The 19,487-nt window shown below is 43.0% G+C and overlaps 1 protein-coding gene across 1 annotated transcript in view; it reads left to right on the plus strand.

Moving 5' to 3' along the window:
• Nucleotides 1–19,487, plus strand: part of DHTKD1 (dehydrogenase E1 and transketolase domain containing 1) — a 54,325-nt gene that overhangs the window by 15,540 nt on the left and 19,298 nt on the right. The window contains exons 3-10 of the mRNA XM_060160318.1: nucleotides 1,237–1,448; nucleotides 2,213–2,407; nucleotides 6,561–6,830; nucleotides 11,908–12,079; nucleotides 13,287–13,485; nucleotides 15,620–15,932; nucleotides 16,945–17,029; nucleotides 17,726–17,865. Of these exons, the coding sequence (XP_060016301.1) occupies nucleotides 1,237–1,448; nucleotides 2,213–2,407; nucleotides 6,561–6,830; nucleotides 11,908–12,079; nucleotides 13,287–13,485; nucleotides 15,620–15,932; nucleotides 16,945–17,029; nucleotides 17,726–17,865 (1,586 nt within the window). The remainder of the gene's footprint in view (nucleotides 1–1,236; nucleotides 1,449–2,212; nucleotides 2,408–6,560; nucleotides 6,831–11,907; nucleotides 12,080–13,286; nucleotides 13,486–15,619; nucleotides 15,933–16,944; nucleotides 17,030–17,725; nucleotides 17,866–19,487) is intronic.

Genomic DNA, 19,487 nt, shown 5'->3' on the forward strand with positions numbered 1-19,487 from the left:
GTTCGTGCCCCGGTCCGGGAAGATCCCACGTGCTGCGGAGCAGCTGGGCCCGTGAGCCATGGCCGCTGAGCCTGCGCGTCCGGAGCCTGTGCTCCGTAACGGGAGAGGCCACAACAGTGAGAGGCCCACATACCGCAAAAAAAAAACAAACCACAATGAGCTATCACCTCACACCTGTTACAATGGCTATTGTCAAAAAAACCCCCAAAGATGGATAAACAACACGGTCCTACTGTCAAGCACAGGGAACTATATTTAATATCCTGTGATAAACCATAATGGAAAAGAAAATGAAAAAAAATGTATATATATGTATAACTGAATCACTTTGCTGTACAGCAGAAATGAATACAACATTGTAAATCAACTATACCTCAATTTAAAAAAAAAAACCCAAAGATACAAGTGTCGGCGAGGATGTAGAGAAAAGGGAACTCTTGTGCACTGTTGGTAGGAATGCAAGTTGGTGCAGCCACTATGGAAAACAGTATGGAGGATCCTCAAAAAATTAAAAATAGAACTACCATATGATCCAGCAATTCCATGTCTGGGTATAAATCTAAAGGAATCGAAATCACTATCTTAAAGAGATATCTGCACTCCCATGATCATCACAGCTTTGCTCAATCAGTATCAAAGATCTAACATTTATTGTAAGAAACCATACACGATATAAAGAAAATGTTGGTTTGTTAAATTCATATTGTAGGCTTAGGCAAATGACTGATAATTGATTTGGTGCTGGGCCAATCATGTACTACAAACCTTTCTTTTCTCTGGCTGAGATTCAGGGAGATTTCCTTTTACCTTAGAATATTGCATTGCTATCAATATTAATTCACATTAAGACCAACTGTGCAATAATAGGCATTGCTTTATAGATATTAATAAGACTTGAACGTTTTGGTAGATATTTCAGATAAAGGTATACATATGATTTGTAGCTATAAAGCAGATGAAAGGTAGGTTCACAATTTAGTTCGAAATGACTATAGCATCAAAATTTGGCATAATGCATCATGGCTCTGTTCGAGAGATGGAAGATTTTTATTCCCTCTCCTTTTAGTACCTTTATGGCCTTTGATCATATTTTTAGTTTTGCCTTTAGAAAAATCTAGATAACCCAAGTTACTTGGAATGAAATGCTCTGAATTCAAATAAGGATCTTGGTATGTTCTATAATTAGTTACATGGTTGATTATTCTTTAAAACGATCCCTTTGATTCCATTTCATAGGATTACTGAACATGGGGAAGGAGGAGGCCTCTCTCGAGGAAGTGGTAGCCTATCTCAACCAGATCTACTGTGGGCAGATTTCTATTGAAACCTCCCAACTTCAGAGCCAGGAGGAGAAAGAATGGTTTGCCAAGCGGTTTGAGGAACTGAAAAAGGAGACATTTACCACAGAAGAGCGAAAACATCTGTCAAAACTAATGCTAGAATCTCAGGTATAAAAGTAGCAGCTAATATCAAAGAAACAGGTCGATTCATTTTCTACAAAGACATATAAATATTGAAGAGAGGGAGTTAAGACATGAACTCTCTGAATGTAGCCCCATTTACCCCATGGCCTCAACACAAGGGGCAGTGTAACACATACCACTTTATTCTAAGTAGAAGAAAGTAGATCACCAAACAACAGAACTATTGGTGCTTCTCAGAGTCAATATGTTTTATGTATTTGTCTATTCCCTCTATAGAAGCCTGCAAAATCCTTAAGATCTTATTTCTCTTTTTATTACCTGAAGTGATAGAAAAAAAGGAACTGTATGTGGAAGAGGCTCTCAATACAGATTAATGGGATTGAATGTCTGTCAGGGCTGTGATCAGGACTCGGGCATATCAAGATGACAAGAAACCTGTTCCCAGTAATGTGGGTGGTTGGCTAATTTGCAGCCCAGATGAAATGCTATTGTAGAGCCCTGTACTAAAACTCAAGTCACGGGAAGGGCCCGGCATTCTGAGGGGATTCCTGCTGGGGTGAGTTCTTCTACCACTCAGGTTGTTTTCTCTGCATTCCTGCTGCTGTCTGGTGTCCTCGGCAGGGCTTTCCTGCCTGGCTCTGGGTGACTTCTGTGCATCTCTGCGGTCTGTAGTGAAGGAACCCTGTTGCAGCTGCTTGACGTAGTGTGGGGTCTTCTTAAACGTGTTTGACTTTGACCCAAGTAGTTAGCTGTCCTGTAACTGATGCGTCTGACGTGGTGTTCCATAGGAGCTTGACCACTTTTTGGCCACCAAGTTTGCCACGGTGAAGCGATACGGAGGCGAAGGAGCTGAAAGCATGATGGGCTTTTTCTATGAGCTGCTGAAAAGGGCGGCCTACAGCGGGGTAACCGATGTCATTATTGGGATGCCACATAGAGGGAGGCTGAACTTATTGACAGGCCTTCTGCAGTTCCCTCCAGAGGTAAAAGACATTCTGTGTTTTCCACTATTCATGTACAATTGACTGTAAAAGAATAAAACCAATGGTAATAACTGCTTTTAGAAAACCAGCTAAGCATATGAGCCATTTGTCCAGGAGACAGCTTAGTTAATTTGTTTTTTGATCTGAATTTTATTTTATTTGTTTATTTTTATACAGTAGGTTCTTATCAGTTATCTATTTTATACGTATTAGTGTATATATGTCAATCCCAGTCTTTCAATTCATTCCCCCCCGCCCGATGCCACTTTCCCCCCTTGGTGTCCATACGTTTGTTCTCTACATCTGTGTCTCTATTTCTGCCTTGCAAACTGGTTCATCTGTACTGTTTTTCTAGATTCCACATATATGTGTTAATATATAATATTTGTTTTTCTCTTTCTGACTTACTTCAGCTTAGTTAATTGATGAAACCTGTTGCTGTTGGATGGCCCTCTTCTTTTTCCTTTTGTTTGTTTATTCTTTTGGCCGTGCCACGTGGAATGTGGGATCTTAGGTCCCCAACCAGGGATCGAACCCGTGTCCCCTGCTGTGGAAGCACGGAGTCTCAACCACTGGACCACCAGTGAAGTCCCTGGACCTGGCATTTAGGTTGATTTTCTGTATCAACTTACAGAGCTTCTTCACTCAGGGAAGTTAAAGGTTAGTTTGGGGCTTCCCTGGTGGTGCAGTGGTTGAGAGTCCGCCTGCCAATGCAGGGGACATGGGTTCGTGCCCCGGTCCGGGAAGATCCCACATGCCGCGGAGCGGCTGGGCCCGTGAGCCATGGCCGCTAGGCCTGTGCGTCCGGAGCCTGTGCTCCGCAACGGGAGAGGCCACAGCAGTAAGAGGCCCACGTACCAAAAAAGAAAAAAAAGTTAGTTTGTTTCCTACAGATGATGCAAACAGATAAATTCTGTTTTTCGAAGCATGCTTTCCCTATTTCATAAAAATCATTCAAACAAACACAAAGATCTGTACAATTTGATACAATTTTACCTTACAAAAAAGTCATTTTTACCTTCCACTTATTTGCAGTTTATAGTTAATAGATTGTATGAAACTAGTAACACATTGTTATCTCAAGAGACCCCTCTAAGTGAGTGGTTTTATGGGTTATTGGATCTTGGTGTTCCTGTTCTGTCCAACTCAGCTGCTCTGTAAGTCTCAAAAGACTTGAGGGTCAGGATGGAAGAGTCGATGTCAGGGAGCATCAGAGAGACTCAATGTCTGATAAGGTTGTAGCCATTACGCGTGGATAAACCTCATTACTGTTCTTGGCCCGGAGATTAAAAATAATTATAAATGTTAAAGGACCTTTCAAAGTTAGATGGAGTTAATGGAGCCTATGGAAGGACGTGTTATCCTTGAGAATATTAGAAGAAACACATGGGAACCCTAGTACGCTGTTGGTGGGAATGTAAATTGGTGCAGCCACTGTGGAAAACAGTATGGAGGATCCTCAAAAAACTAGAAATAGAACCACCATATGACCCAGAAATTCCATTCTTGGGTATATATCTGAAGAAAATGAAAACACTAATTTGAAAAGATATATGCACCTCAATGTTCATAGCAGTATTATTTACAATAGCCAAGATACAGAAGCAGCCTAAGTGTCCATCAACAGATGAATGGATAAAGAAAATGTGATATACACACACACACACACACACACACACACACACACACACTGGAATACTACTCAGCCATAAAAAAGAATGAAAATTTGCCATTTGAAACAACATGGATGGATTTGCAGGGTATTGTGCTTAGTGAAATAAGCCACACAAAGATAAATACTGTATGTTGTCACTTATATGTGGAATCTCAAAAATAAAACAAACTAATGACTATAACAAAAAAGAAACAGACTCACTAAGAGAACAAACTAGTGGTTACCAGTGGGGAGAGGGAAGGGCGGTATAGCAGTAGGGGATTGAGAGATACAAACTACTTTGTAAAAAATAAATAAGCTACAAGGATATATTGTACAAAACAGAGAATATAGCCAATATTTTATAATAACTATAAACAGTATAATCTCTAAAAATTTTGAATCACTACGTTGTACACCTGAAACTTATATAATATTGTAAATAAACTATACCTCAATTCTAAAAAAATTTTTTTAATGAAAAAAATATATGTGATGTTATGTCTAGGGGCCAAGCTTTACCTTTATTATTCATACCTCAGTGTTTCTGATGCTAAGAGACTGGTAACCAGCTTTGAAAAGACACCTTAGTAAAGGTAGAATACGACAGAATAAAGTAATGGACAGATGGAGACATGTGCTTAGATACCTGCAGAAATGCTCTCTTTCTTTTTTTTTTTGGCCTGCTCCATGCGGCTTGCGGCTTGTGGGATGTTGGTTCCCTGGCCAGGGATGGAATCTGCGCCCTCGGCAGTGAAAGCGCAGAGTCCTAACCACTGGACCGCCAGGGAATTCCCCTGCAGAAGTTCTTAAACCAAAAATTGCATTCCTAAAATATCCCAGACAAAACAGTTACTGAAAGACACAGAAGTGATTATCAGTGATCATATTTGCGAGAAACACACCCATCCCTATACTGTGTGAGTTTGTATGCTCCTATTTGCAGATAGGGCAATAAGAAGCTTTTGTGAACTGGAGAAGCTTTTGGGTCATTCAAACCATTTGGCCAGTAGAGAAGAGCATGCTGTTTTTGGTAAATACCTTGGTTTGAGACCCAGATTTTTAGCCGAGGACCTTTAAACCATCTAGTTAATTTCTCTTGCTCATTCATTTTTTTTTTTTTTAAAATCTCAAACTCCTAATTTATCCCTCCCCTTCCCCTTTGGTAACCATAAGATTGTTTTCTATGTCTGTGAGTCTGTTTCTGTTTTGTAAATAAGTTCATTTGTATCATTTTTTTTTCCTTTTCTTTTTTTTTTTTGGCCATGCCGCGTGGCTTGCAGGATCTTAGTTCACAGGGACTGAACCTGGGCCCTTGGCAGTGAAAGAGCAGAGTCCTAATGACTGGACTGCCAGGGAATTCCTGTATCATTTTTTTAGATTCCACACATAAGTGATATCATATGATATTTGTCTTTTTCTGTCTGACTTATTTCACTTAGTATGATAATCTCTAGGTCCATCCATGTTGCTGCAAATGGCATTATTTTGTTCTTTTTTATGGCTGAGTAATATTCCAGTGTGTGTGTGTGCACACACACCATATGTTCTTTATCCATTCATCTGTCAATGGACGCTTAGGTTGCTTCTGTATATCGGCTATTGTAAATAGGGCTGCAATGAACGTTGGGGTGCGTGTACCTTTTCGAATTAGAGTTTTCTCTGGATATATGGATCATATGGCAACTCTAGCAACTCTGTTTTTAGTTTTTTAGCTTGTTCATTTTTAAAATGGGTAGTAACATCTATGTCATAGAAGGCTGTGAAGATGAGGTGACAGAATGTCTGCAGAGAAGTCCTTTGAGAATTGGACAATATAGTTTTTAAGATGCCACTTGCACTAAGCAGTGTATATCATCCCCTGACTAAATGGGATTAACTTCTTATTTGCCTCTCACCTTTAACAAGAATAATACAAATTCTTTTGGAAAATACATAATAACAGGTGCATTTAAGAAAAAATATTTTGCTTATTGCAAGGCAGAAGTGTCTTACCATCTGCATCAGGCTAGACTCTTCTGAAAGTGTTGGAACTTCATATGACTGAACATCTCCAAATAGTTCTGTGCATTCGAGCAGTTACAAGTGTGTGCTTATCTTTATTTATTTATTTTTTGGCTGTGTTGGGTCTTCATTGCTGCCTGTGGGCTTTCTCTAGTTGTGGCGAGTGGGGGTTATTCTACATTGCGGTGTGTGGGCTTCTCATTGCAGTGGCTTCTCTTGTTGCGGAGCACGGGCTGTAGGTGCATGGGCTTCAGTAGTTGTGGCACACAGGCTCAGTAATTGTGGCTTACGGGCTCTAGAGTGCAGGCTCAGTAGTTGTGACACACAGGCTTAATTGCTCTGTGGCATGTGGGATCTTCCTGGACCAGGGCTCGAACCCGTGTGCCCTGCATTGGCAGGAGGATTCTTAACCACTCTGCCACCAGGGAAGTCCCTATTGTGTGATTTAAATGAACCACCTCTTACCATTTTTTCTTGTACGTTTATTCGGCATAGCTGATGTTCCGTAAAATGCGAGGCTTAAGTGAATTTCCGGAAAATGTCTCAGCCGCTGGCGATGTCCTGTCTCACCTGACGTCCTCGGTTGACCTGGACTTTGGCGCGCACCATCCCCTCCACGTGACAATGCTGCCCAACCCCTCACACCTGGAAGCCGTTAACCCTGTGGCTGTTGGGAAGACTCGCGGGAGACAGCAGTCCAGGCAGGATGGGGACTACTCTCCAGATGGTTCGGCTCAGCCTGGGGACAAGGTCATTTGCTTACAGGTACTAGTAGCTTCAGGAAGTGAGGCCTGAGGTTGGAAAGACCAGGAAGTAAGAATGTCCAGGATGGTAGTTACGACAGGAGATGGCAGATGTTCCAGATGAAATTGAGATGAACTTTTGGGAAAAGAAGATTTTTGGGGTTCTTTAAAAAATTAATAGCAGATGTGAGGTGTAGTCTCAAGGCAACTGACTTTTATTTTTGACTGATTTTTAAAAAAATTCTTCAATTAATTTTTTTATTGGAGTATAGTTGATTTACAGTGTTGTGTTAGTTTCAGGTGTACAGCAAAGTGAGTCAGTTATACATATACATATATCCACTCTTTTTAGATTCTATTCCCATATAGGTCATTACAATATAGTAGGCTCTTATTAGTTAACTATTTTATGTATAGTAGTGTGTATATGTCAATCCCAATCTCCCAATTTATCCCTCCCCGCTCAAGGCAACTGATGGAGGTCTTCACTGTGTTTTTCCTTTCTTGAGTTATGAATTAATTAAGGGGATATAGACCGGCATACCTGCTACTGTTAAGAGGACAGATGTCATTACTTCTCTGAAATTATAACTCTCTTGGAAACGACGTGGTATCCGTCTGTCTAACAAGACTGCAAGAGTCTGGATTTATTTTATTTGCTTGTTTGTTTGTTTTCCAATGAAGGTCTTTGGCATTAAGGCAAACAATACAAATTATATAATGTATTGCTTCCTCTGCCCCCCACTTTTTGGTAGCCCAGCAGGTATACTTTAGAGGTTTAGATTGTGGGTCACATTTTTCTTCTGCAAGTATTCATTTAAATATGAACGTTTAGGGACTTCCTTGGTGGTCCAGTGGTTAAGACTCTGCACTTCCACTGCAAGCCGCGAGGGTTTGGTCCCTGGTCGGGGAACTAAGATCCCACATACCACGCCAAAAAAGTAAAAACATAAATATGAACCTTTAACTACTGGATAACTACTAATTAATCCTGGATATCAGTAACTGAGTCTTCAAACCCAACGGAAATTAAGTAAATCTACAAGGCAGTAGAATATTTGGCTACATATACAAATAACCACATTATCTTATTGTTAATTTTCCATGGGCCAGAAACTTGTAGCAAATAAATCAAGGGTAAGCAGAATTGGATTTGATTATGTTATAGTATTTCTAAATAGAAATCTTCAAACCATTAGCCAGACATTCTCTTCACCTTTCACTTGAATTCATGAGACTAAAATATTTCAGTCACTCACATTTTCCCAGTACATTGAGCTGATCTTAAGGCTGATTCCTGAAGGAAGAGGTGAGAGTGCCATTTTCTTTGAAGTGATAAGAAACTGCCCTCTTCTCTCTACTTTGTGTTCCCAAAACATTTTGCCCTGCTGTGTCTGCCTGGGTCTTGCCTCACTCAAGTTCAAAATTCTGATTTATTGTGGGAACTTGAAATTCGGAGTCTGTAAAATCACGGTGGGGGACACTCCGGATACTACTTTTGCTGCCTGTCTTCGTTCATCTTGGTCCTGAATGTGGTGGAAGTGGATCATCATATGTGATCCTCTGTGTGTGTCCAAGCCCCCTGCTGTGTTTGGCTGAGCAGTTTCCACCGCCCACAGCATTCCTTGGGGCTTATGGACCCGACTCCTGCAAAGCTTTATGGGCATCGTGGAGTGTTTTCTCTTCTAAGACAGGAAATAAAATTAGCAGATGACACATGGCTTTAGTGCCAAGAACCCTAAGACTATGATAAAATGACGCAAGTTATGAACAGATGTTATGTTTTCAGCAGTGCCTCTCCTGTAAACGCTTTTGTAAAGGAGTGGAAGAGACACCCAGCTCTCTTCCTTGCTTTACTGGTCTCCTTTTACATCATTACTCCACAAGAAGTCCCATCAGCAAGGAGGCCAAAGGGTGTGGAGTGTTCAGATGCTAGGAACCCCTTGACCCTGTGTGGACCGCTGTGCAGCTGAGGGTTGGACTTGACAGTGTAGCCCGGTGTAGAAAAGACAAGGATTCTGGAACCAAGAAGCACTGAGTTCAGATCCTGGCTTTGCTGCCTTCTAGCTTGGCGTGCTTGGTTCTGTTCCTCAGGTTCTCTGAATCTCAGAGGTCAATGGGAGTAGGTTACATTCCTTATAGTGTTCTGAGGATTAAATGAGAACATAGTAAGTTCGTTAACCCAGGCGAAAGGCTTGGAGGGGTGGGGAAATAACTCCAAAAAATGGAGGCATCAGGACTTTCCTGGCAGTCCAGTGGTTAAGACTCCACGCTTCCAATGCAGGGGGCACAGGTTCCATCCCTGGTTTGGGAAATAAGATCCCGTGTGCCATGCAGCGTGGTCAAAAAAAAATGGAGGCATCACAGAACGTCTAGCCCTTGACACGTGAAATACGTACTCTTTCTGAACCTTGGTTTTCTCATCTGTGAAAAGAACAGTGGCGATTCCCTTACCTGGCCCCTACACCTGATTGTTGAATGGATCAATGGAGATAATGTACATAGCGTTGTGGAGGTGATGTAAGGGTATGTTATCACTACGTCTGGATATTCCAAAACGTCAGTCATCCCTGTAGGCCCTAGCAATGGGAAGGTGTGGGCTGGAGATTTCGCTAAGCAAAACAGTGCTTCCTTTCTTAGCCAAAATGTTTTACCTATATACAAATTACTCTTTTAGGACGTCTTCACTGTCATTAAAAAAATCTGCTTCCAAGGATTCCTTCTTTTTATTTATTTATTTATTTATTTTTGGCTGTGTTGCGTCTTTGTTGCCGCACGCGGACTTTCTCTAGTTGTGGTGAGCGGGGGCTACTCTTCGTTGCGGTGCGCGGGCTTCTCATTGTGGTGGCTTCTCTTGCTGCGGAGCAGGGGCTCTAGGCACTCGGGCTTCAGTAGTTGTGGCTCCAGGGCTCTAGAGCTCAAGCTCAGTAGCTGTGGTGCACAGGCTTAGTTGCTCCGCGGCATGTGGGATCTTCCCGGACCAGGGCTCGAACCCGTGTCCCCCCCTGCATTGGTAGGTGGATTCTTTTTTTTTTTTTTTTTTTTTTGCGGTACGCGGGCCTCTCACTGTTGTGGTGGCCTCTCCCGTTGCGGAGCACAGGCTCCGGACGCGCAGGCTCAGCGGCCATGGCTCACGGGCCCAGCCGCTCCGCGGCATGCGGGATCCCCCCGGACCGGGGCACGAACCCGTGTCCCCTGCATTGGCAGGCGGACTCTCAACCACTGCGCCACCAGGGAAGCCCCCAGGTGGATTCTTAACCACTGCGCCACCAGGGAAGCCCAAGGATTCTTTCTTCATTCATATTTAGGTCTTTTATTTCTGCTATTATTAGAGCCACAATGGTTACCATATCAGGTCATTTTATTTAATTAATTAATTAATTAATTAATTTGGCCGCGCTGTGCAGCCTTCAGGATCTTAGTTCCCCGGTCAGGGATTGAACCCGGGCCATAGCAGTGAAAGCGCCAAGTCCTAACCCCTGGACCACCAGGGAATTCCCCATATCAGATCATTCTATTCTCTAGCTGAGCATTTTGTCTGTTTATGATAGTAGCCTTTTATTTAATAGCTTTTTAATTAAAATGCATTTGTGGGCTTCCCTGGTGGCGCAGTGGTTGAGAGTCTGCCTGCCGATGCAGGGGACACGGGTTCGTGCCCCGGTCTGGGAAGATCCCACATGCCGCGGAGCGGCTGGGCCTGTGAGCCATGGCCGCTGAGCCTGCGCGTCCGGAGCCTGTGATCCGCAACGGGAGAGGCCACAACAGTGAGAGGCCCACGTACAGCAAAAAATAATAAATAAATAAATAAAATAAAATGCATTTGTCATATAACATCATGTAAATTTAAGGTGTACAACATATACCTTATTGATATAACAGCCTTTTATACAACATGAAGTCAGTGGAGCTCATACTTTCTCCTAAGGTCTGCAATTCCCTCATTATTTACTTTCAAGTTTTCTAAAAAAAATTTACCCCCTTTTCTACCACTTTCCGTTTACCAGTTTTTTTGTTTCTTTGTTTTTTGCGGTACGCGGGCCTCTCACTGTTGTGGCACGTGGGCCTTTCACTGTTGTGGCCTCTCCCGTTGCGGAGCACAGGCTCCGGATGCGCAGGCTCAGCGGCCATGGCTCACGGGCCCAGCCGCTCTGTGGCGTGTGGGATCTTCCCAGACCGGGGCACAGACCCGTGTCCCCTGCATCGGCAGGTGGACTGTCAACCACTGTGCCACCAGGGAAGCCCATACCAGTTTTTTTTCTTAATTAATTTTTTATTGAAGTATAGTTGATTTACAATGTTGTGTTAATTTCTGCTGTAAGCAAAGTGATTCACTTATACACATATGTATACATTCTTTTAAAAATGCTTTTCCATTATGGTTTATCACAGGATATTGAATATAGTTCCCTGTGCTATACAGTAGGACCTTGTTGTCAGGTTTTGTGCTATTATGATCTAGCAGACTTCACAAGTTCTGGAAGAATAGCACATTTCAGAGATTCTCTTACAATAGTATTTTGCTCTTTCCCCAAAGCCTCCTTTCACTTGTGTATGATATACTTACACCCCCATGCTCCTGCCTTTGCTGTCACATCATTCTCATTTATGTTCACAGTGGTGGCTAATACACCCAGTGGGAATGAGGTGATGTGAGCTACACGCAGTCTCGTTTTGGGGGGGAAATGATTGGGGAAGAGTGAGAGTTCGAAGCTGTGCATTGGTCTTAGTGTCTTGCAGGCTGTTTTCATGATTGCTTTACTAGAGTTGATTTTCCTTCTACACCTCCAATCACCCTTCTGTGGTGCTGCTGTGAACACTAGCGTGTTGATGGGGATGTGAGAAGTGATGGGTGTAGGTGATGATGTGGGGCGGAAGGAATAGGTCAACTGGTGGTGGCTGCAGGAGGAAAAGGGCTGATTTAGCATCTTTGAAAGCTGCTTGAGATCAGCCTAACCATTCTAGGAAATCCTATAACTGGCAGATTTTTAGGAGGGCAGGGGAGCAGTGAGAGCATGGTTGTTTTTATTCCTGTTACTATTGAAAACCTAAATTTCTCCATCCCTTACGTTCATTTTCTTTTTTTCTCCCCCATGATCTAGGTTCACGGTGATGCTTCTTTCTGTGGTCAAGGGATTGTTCCTGAAACATTTACACTCTCTAATATCCCGCATTTCAGAATTGGTGGGAGTGTCCATTTGATTGTCAATAACCAGCTGGGTTACACCACTCCTGCAGAAAGAGGAAGATCTTCCTTATACTGTAGTGACATTGGTATGTAACACAGGGAAGAGTTGATGCTCTGGAGTCCGACAAGGAATTCCTGGAGAAACTTCTAGTTCACTCAGAACAGTGAGCCTCACTGCTGGTCCCATTTTAAATTTTGGATCAGATATGGCCAGTGGTCACCAACAGTGTTGTTAATATTCCTTTTAAAGTCTGAGTGTGATCTTAAAATCCAAGGAAATAAAACAAGAGTAGAATTTAGAGGGTGCAATCTCAAAATGCTTAAGTATCTAGTTGAATGATCTGCTGGAATCCAGAGATAACACAATTAGTACAGCTAGAGCAATTGTCTTTAGGATAATCAGATTTGGAGTACCCAAGATCACAGTCAAAGAGGATATGTTCAACCGGTAAACTTGGCCAAGTGGTCTGGTTGGAAATCAGATGTGAAGAAGCAAAGTCAGCTTGTTTTAACCCGTGGAAACTAGTAGTATTCAAAGAAACACAGGGCTTTTTATTATTCATTCCCTATTTCACAGAATTTCCAGAACTGTTAGATGGTAAGAACTGCTCTGTTTTTATATCCAGAGCCTGGCCTGGATGCCTTTTGGGGCTACCTATATGAATTTTTTGTAATTAGTTAGGTATAGATTTGAAAATTCATTCTCAATCTTCTCTTTGGAGAAAATCCATTTTTTTTCTTGGATACATCCTTTAATGACCCTTTTATCTCAGGAAGAAAGATAATAGTCATGATGATAATAACAAATAAGTAGCAGTTATGATGTACCAGGCTCTGTTAAGCACTTTATATGCATTAACTCATTGCCTCTTTAGGACATCACTAAGAGGTAAGAGCTATTATCCCAGTGTTACAGACAAGGAGGCTGAGATTCATAACTTTACCAGGATCACACAGAGCTGGGACTTGAACTCATGCTTGTCACCTGGCCTCTAAAATGCAGGTTCTTTTTTTTTTTTTTTTTCATAAAGTGCGGGTTCTTTTTGTTTTTCTGGCCTCACCATGTGGCTTACAGGATCTCAGTTCCCCGGCCTGGGATTGAACCCAGGCCACGGAAGTGAAAGCCCAGAATCCTAACCATTAGGCCACCAGGGAACTCCCAAAGTGCAGGTTCTTAACACCCAAGCCAAACTACCCCTAAGGACAAGGGCTGTCTCCCCATGCGGGCAACAGGACTTGGGGGTAGGTTCATGGGTTGACTAGCCGGTCTCATCTCCAGCTCCTCTGCCTCAGGGAAGCTTGTGGGCTGCGCCATCATCCACGTCAATGGAGACAGCCCAGAGGAAGTGGTCCGGGCCACGCGACTGGCGTTTGAATACCAGCGCCAATTCCGGAAGGATGTGATTGTTGACTTGTTGTGCTACAGGCAGTGGGGCCACAACGAACTGGATGAGCCCTTCTTCACCAACCCAGTCATGTACCAGATCATCAGGTACCAGGATGAACCGTCATGCGATGTGCTCTTTCCCCCACAGTGCTCACATTATTATTTGTGTTAGACACTCTCCGGTAGGGCGACCAGCTTTCCCAGTGTGTCTGGGACATGAAACTTTCAATGATCAAACTGGGACAGACCTGGGCACACTGGGATGGTCATCCTATGGGTCGCAGGAAAGCGCCCCATGTTCTTCCAACTCTACGTATTTCCTCAATGAATAGACAAAGGGCAACTTCACCCCCTCACTTAGCAGAGGGAGGACTGAACAGAAGACATAGGCAGAACCTTGCCCGAAGCTGCTCAGTGCGACATTGACAGGAGCAGAAACAGAACCTCCGTGATTCACTTCTGCAAACTATAGACGTGGACCTACTTTGTGCCTTGGCAAGAGGTTACGTGATGGATTTTAATGAAGTTCTGAACTACACTGTCCAATGTGGAAACCTCGAGCCATAAATGGCTGTTGGACACTTGAAATGTGCCAACTCCTGAAGGAGATGTGCTGGGAGTGTAACATATACACCAGATTTCAAAGACTTAGTGTGAAAAAAAGAGTGTAAATGATCTTGATAATAATTTTTATATTGATTAGGTATTGAAGGGACACTATTTTGGGTATATTGAGTTAAATCAATATATGATTAAAATTAATTCCACCTCTTGCACCTTTTCTAATGTGACCACAGGGAAATTTTAAATTACACATTGGCTTGCGTTACATTTCTGTGGGACAGTGCCAAGTCAGAAGGTTCACATGATGGAGAGGAGTGTGTTACTTCGGAATTTCCTATTTACGTATTTATTTATTTGGCTGCACCGGGTCTTGATTGTGGCACGCAGGATCTAGTTCCCGGACCAGGGATCGAACCTGGGCCCCCTGCATTGGGAACATGGAGTCTTAGCCACTGGACCACCAGGGAAGTACCAGGATTTCCTTTTCAGATGCTAGGAAGTAAAGTAGATCCCTCTTTCCTGCTTTATTTCCTCATAGACATAAATTAAAGCAGAGGAATAAACTTGGTGATATTTTATGGGCCTTTCTGTTCGTGGGTAGCAGACTGCCCTTGGAAGAACAAATCTGGTTTCTCCATTTAGCTTTGAACTTAGCACCTGAATGACTTGATGTGACTCAGGACCCTGCTTTTAAAAATATATCCTGTCTACCTCTCACTTTTTTCAGGATTAAATATAATGATCAATGTGACCAGACTTGCAAGTTTAACGTATTAAGCGAATGCAGAGTAGCATCATCGTTATTTCTATTGTTGTAAAACCCGAATGCTGAATAGTTACAGGCTTCTTCAAGCAACCTGAAACAGATGTCGGCAACTTATAGGTTCAATCCTTTTTGCAATAAAGGGATGCAGAATAGGTAGACAATATAAGTCAGCCTTGTAAACAACTGTCCAGAATTAACAGTTTGTAAGAAAACTCTACTGCTCATTACTTCTGCCTGACTGTAGACAAAAGCTTATAAAGGTAAATTTGTGGGCTTCCCTGGTGGCGCAGTGGTTAAGAATCCACGTGCCAGTGCAGGAGACACTGGTTCGAGCCCTGGTCCAGGAAGATCACACATGCAGTGGAGCAACTAAGTCCGTGTGCCACAACTACTGAGCCTGCACTCTAGAGCCACAACTACTGAAGCCCGTGTGCCACAACTACTCAAGCCCATGCTACTGGAGCCCGTGCTCCACAACAAGAGAAGCCACTAGGATGAGAAGCCCACGCTCCGCAACGAAGAGTAGCCCCTGCTCACTGCAACTAGAGAAAGCCCACAGGCAGCAACGAAGACCCAACACAGCCAAAAACAAATAAATAAATAAATTTAAAAAAAGAAAAAAAAAGGTAAATTTGTTTTCACTTGCTTGCCTGAAAGAGGTGGTTACTCACCACTGCCTTTAAAAAACAAATTTATTGGAGTGAAAGTCACATGACATAAAATGGACCTTTTATTTTTTGGCTACACCACAGGGTGCGTGAGATCTTAGCTCCCCGACCAGGGATTGAACCCGTGCCCCCTGCAGTGGAAGTGTGGAGTCTTAACCACCGGACCGCCAGGGAATTCCTGTATCTGTCTCTTTGATTTTTACAAATCATATTGATTTTTGTTTCCCTTTTCCTTGGACAGAGCCCGGAAGAGCATCCCCGACACGTATGCAGAGTACCTCGTGGCCAATGGACTCATGACCCAGGAGGAGGTGTCGGAAATCAAAACCTCCTACTACGCGAAGTTAAATGGCCATTTAACTAACATGGCGCACTACAGCCCCCCTGCCACGAACCTGCAGGCCCACTGGCAGGGCCTGGTTCAGCCAGAAGCTTGCATCACCACCTGGAACACAGGTGTGCCCCTTGACCTCCTGCGGTTTATTGGCAGGAAGTCTGTGGAGGTGCCGGAGGAGCTCCAAATGCACAGTCACCTTCTGAAGATGCACGTGCAGGTAGGGAGCCCGGGAATCTCTGGGTATTGTTTGTCCATCTCTCACAGCAAGGAATTGGTGTTGGTCTGGTCTTGTTGGTTGGCTAATGCACTTGGCAAGTATTTATTGTGAACCACTCCTAGCGGTGTTTTGGTACTGCTCGTCAATTAACTCAAATTTTGTCTACTTCTATTTTTTTTCTTTCTTTTTTTTTTAACCTACTTCTATTTTTCCTCCACTTATTCTTTCAGTCACTCATTAATACATTATATGTACAGGTACTGCGTGCACATTATTAGAAACACAGCCATACAGGAATGCCCTTTGTGGTTTTTCTGAGCAGTGAGCAGAAGACACTTCCCTTCTGAGGAAGGTGGTCGGGGTTTGGCTTAAATAAAATAAATAAAAATCAGCACACATACTCCCGAAAGACAACCATTTACACCGTTAAGCATGTCGAGGTTTTACATGTTGTCTCATGTTAAGGATGGATTGACAAACTGTCATGGTTTGCCTGTGGTTTCCTAGAACGTGGGACTTTCAGCACTAAAAGCAGGAGGAGAGCAAGGAGATATAGGTCTTCATCATTCTTGAACTTGGATGAAGACACGATGAACTCTGGATTATTTTTGAAACACTAACTTCGTTTATAAGTTTCTATTATAGGTATAGAGACTATTAAAACAATCTGTGTACTCACCATCGGGCTGAAGACATAGAATATTACCAATACCGTTCCTCTCTCCCCTCCCTGATAGAATATTACCAATACCGTTCCTCTCTCCCCTCCCTGACGTCTCCTCCTCCCATCCATCTGCCGGGTTAACCGCTCACCAGAGTGCCGGTTTGTTTTGCCTGCTTTCCTATGTCATGTACTTGCTGTCATACTCCGATGTTTCCTTCTGCACTATCTGTCGTATTTAATGTTATGTTTTTGATTCTTAACCATTGTTGCCTTACATTTTTTGAACTCAATGTGAAAAAGGATGGGAACTCTTAAAATTTTCTTTTCCCCTCCCATTCAATTTTACAGTCCAGAATGGAGAAAGTGATGGATGGAACAAAGTTAGACTGGGCCACAGCAGAAGCTCTTGCCCTAGGCTCATTACTTGCTGAAGGTAAGACATTTCTGTGTAGCTGCACAGCGGGTACAGGGTGCTTTATATGACATTTCTTATATGTGACGCCTGCAGTTTTGAGTTACAACTACCTTGTATTGTTTTTATTGACTAGAGAGGTTCTCAAACGTGTTAACGTTTCTTACCTGAAAACATTATTTAATCTTGGTATGTCATGTTGACAATCTTCATCAGAGAACAGACTATGGAAACAAAGGACTCAGTGCTGGATGTATTGGAAAGACATTTTCCTTTAAAAATTGTAGGACGAATGATGACTCTTCATTCTTAATTAGACTACGGAGTGTTGAATATAGGACAGGTTTTTGTTTTGTTTTGTTTTTTTTCTGTGGTACACGGGCCTCTCACTGTTGCGGCCTCTCCCATTGTGGAGCACAGGCTCCGGACGCGCAGGCTCAGCGGCCGTGGCTCACGGGCCCAGCTGCTCCACGGCATGTGGGATCTTCCCGGACCGGGGCACGAACCCGCGTCCCCTGCATCGGCAGGCGGACTCTCAACCACTGTGCCACCAGGGAAGCCCAGGACAGGTGTATTTTAAGAAGAATAATCTATTGTCCTAAGGACAGTTCTCAGGATGAGCCGATATATAAGAATTCAGGGTCACCAGGCCTTATTATTACTTAGGTTATTCATGGGAATCTGGATTTTTTTCTTTTCCTTCTTGCTTGCTTTAAGGTTTTAACGTCCGTCTGAGTGGCCAAGATGTTGGCCGTGGAACTTTTAGCCAGAGGCACGCAATGGTTGTTTGCCAGAAGACCGATGACACCTATATCCCCCTGAACCATATGGACCCTAATCAAAAGGGGTTTCTAGAGGTAGGCTGTTTTATTATCTAGTATAAACCTCAGGTGCTGGTGATTATAGCCACAGCTTCTTAGACCAACTAGAAACAGATGTCGGAAACTTTGGGTTCAGTCCTTTTTGAGATAAAGGGATGCCGACTGGGTAGACAACGCCCGTCTATGTACTTGGAGTGGAAGTAACAGACTAGCGAGTAGACTAGAGCTGTTTTGCTGTGGCTACTTATCTGTAATCATGTAAATGTCAAATGGGTGTTCATTTTGTCAATCCAAAATTGATTATATAACCTGCTCGTTGCTGAATTCATCAAAGTGAGTCGGAGATGTGGATAATAAGCCAACATTTCTTGCCAACTTAAAAAAAAAACCCACTGACTTAAGGTAACTTTATTCCCTAGGGTTTAGCGGGCTTGATGAATGTATCCATTGCCATGTATTTCTCTGTGCCAGTTGCTGAGTTAGATTCACTAGAGTCAAGAGCAGGGCCTGGGTCTTTTCAGTTTTGTTTCTCCAACAACTAGCATAGTGCCTGGCACATGGAGTTTATGAAATTATCCTTTAAGGTACAATTAGTGGTGTGTCATCTTTTTTCCTACTCTAGCCATTTGAGAGTATTGGGTTCACTGATACTCGATATTTTTTCAATAAATTATTTTATTTATTTATTTTTGGCTGCGTTGGGTCTTTGTTGCTGCCTGCAGGCTTTCTCTAGTTGCAGTGAGTGGGGGCTACTCTCTGTTGTGGTGTGCGGGCTTCTCTTTGCGGTGGCTTCTCTTGTTGCGGAGCACGGGCTCTAGGCGCGCAGGCTTCAGTAGTTGTGGCACATGGGCTCAGTAGTTGTGGCTCACAGGCTCTAGAGCGCAGGCTCAGTAGTTGTGGCCCACAGGCTTTGTTGCTCCGCTGCATGTGGGATCTTCCCGGACCAGGGCTCGAACCCGTGTCCCCTGCATTGGCAGGCGGATTCTTAACTGCTGTGCCACCAGGGAAGCCAAATACTCAATATTTTTTTTAAAAATTCACTTTGTGAAAAGCAAGCTTCCAGGACAATTACTTAAAGGACATGCAACTCATCTTTTCTTTAAGTTAGTCTAAAATCCCCTCCTTGATCAGTATCAGATTGGTGACCTAGATACTGAAACATTTCGTATTTTCTCCACCCAATGTCTTTTATTGATTTGTGATTTGATATATAGTATCAGTTAATTTTGAATATCGCTATTTAGAAAGCCCCAAGTAAACGTCTCACATCTGTTATGGGGATACTGTCAAAGATTTCATTTATTACCTAACACTTTGTCCTTTATATGAAGACCCTAGGGGGGACTCCTGCTTGATCTTGGTATTGAGAGTAGTTGTAGTTCCCTGAGCAGTGGCTCGTCTTTATTGTGTGTACATCGAAAATTCTGCAACCGATCAACCTTCCCTTATCAATAATGGCTTCTGGGAAGGGGTAGAGGCCATGGCAGCCTCAAGAAAGTAGGTTACCAGGTTGTATGTTTTCCCCAACGCTGTTGGGTGTGTCAATCTATTTATTTTCTTTCTGCCCACCTACTTTTATTTTTGGCTGCACAGCACAGCATGTGGGATCTTAGTTCCCTGACCAGGGATTGAACCCATGCCCCCTGCAAAAGAAGCAT

This window comes from Lagenorhynchus albirostris, chromosome 1, assembly GCF_949774975.1.
Source record: "Lagenorhynchus albirostris chromosome 1, mLagAlb1.1, whole genome shotgun sequence".
In the NCBI taxonomy this organism is placed as follows: Eukaryota; Metazoa; Chordata; class Mammalia; order Artiodactyla; family Delphinidae; genus Lagenorhynchus; species Lagenorhynchus albirostris.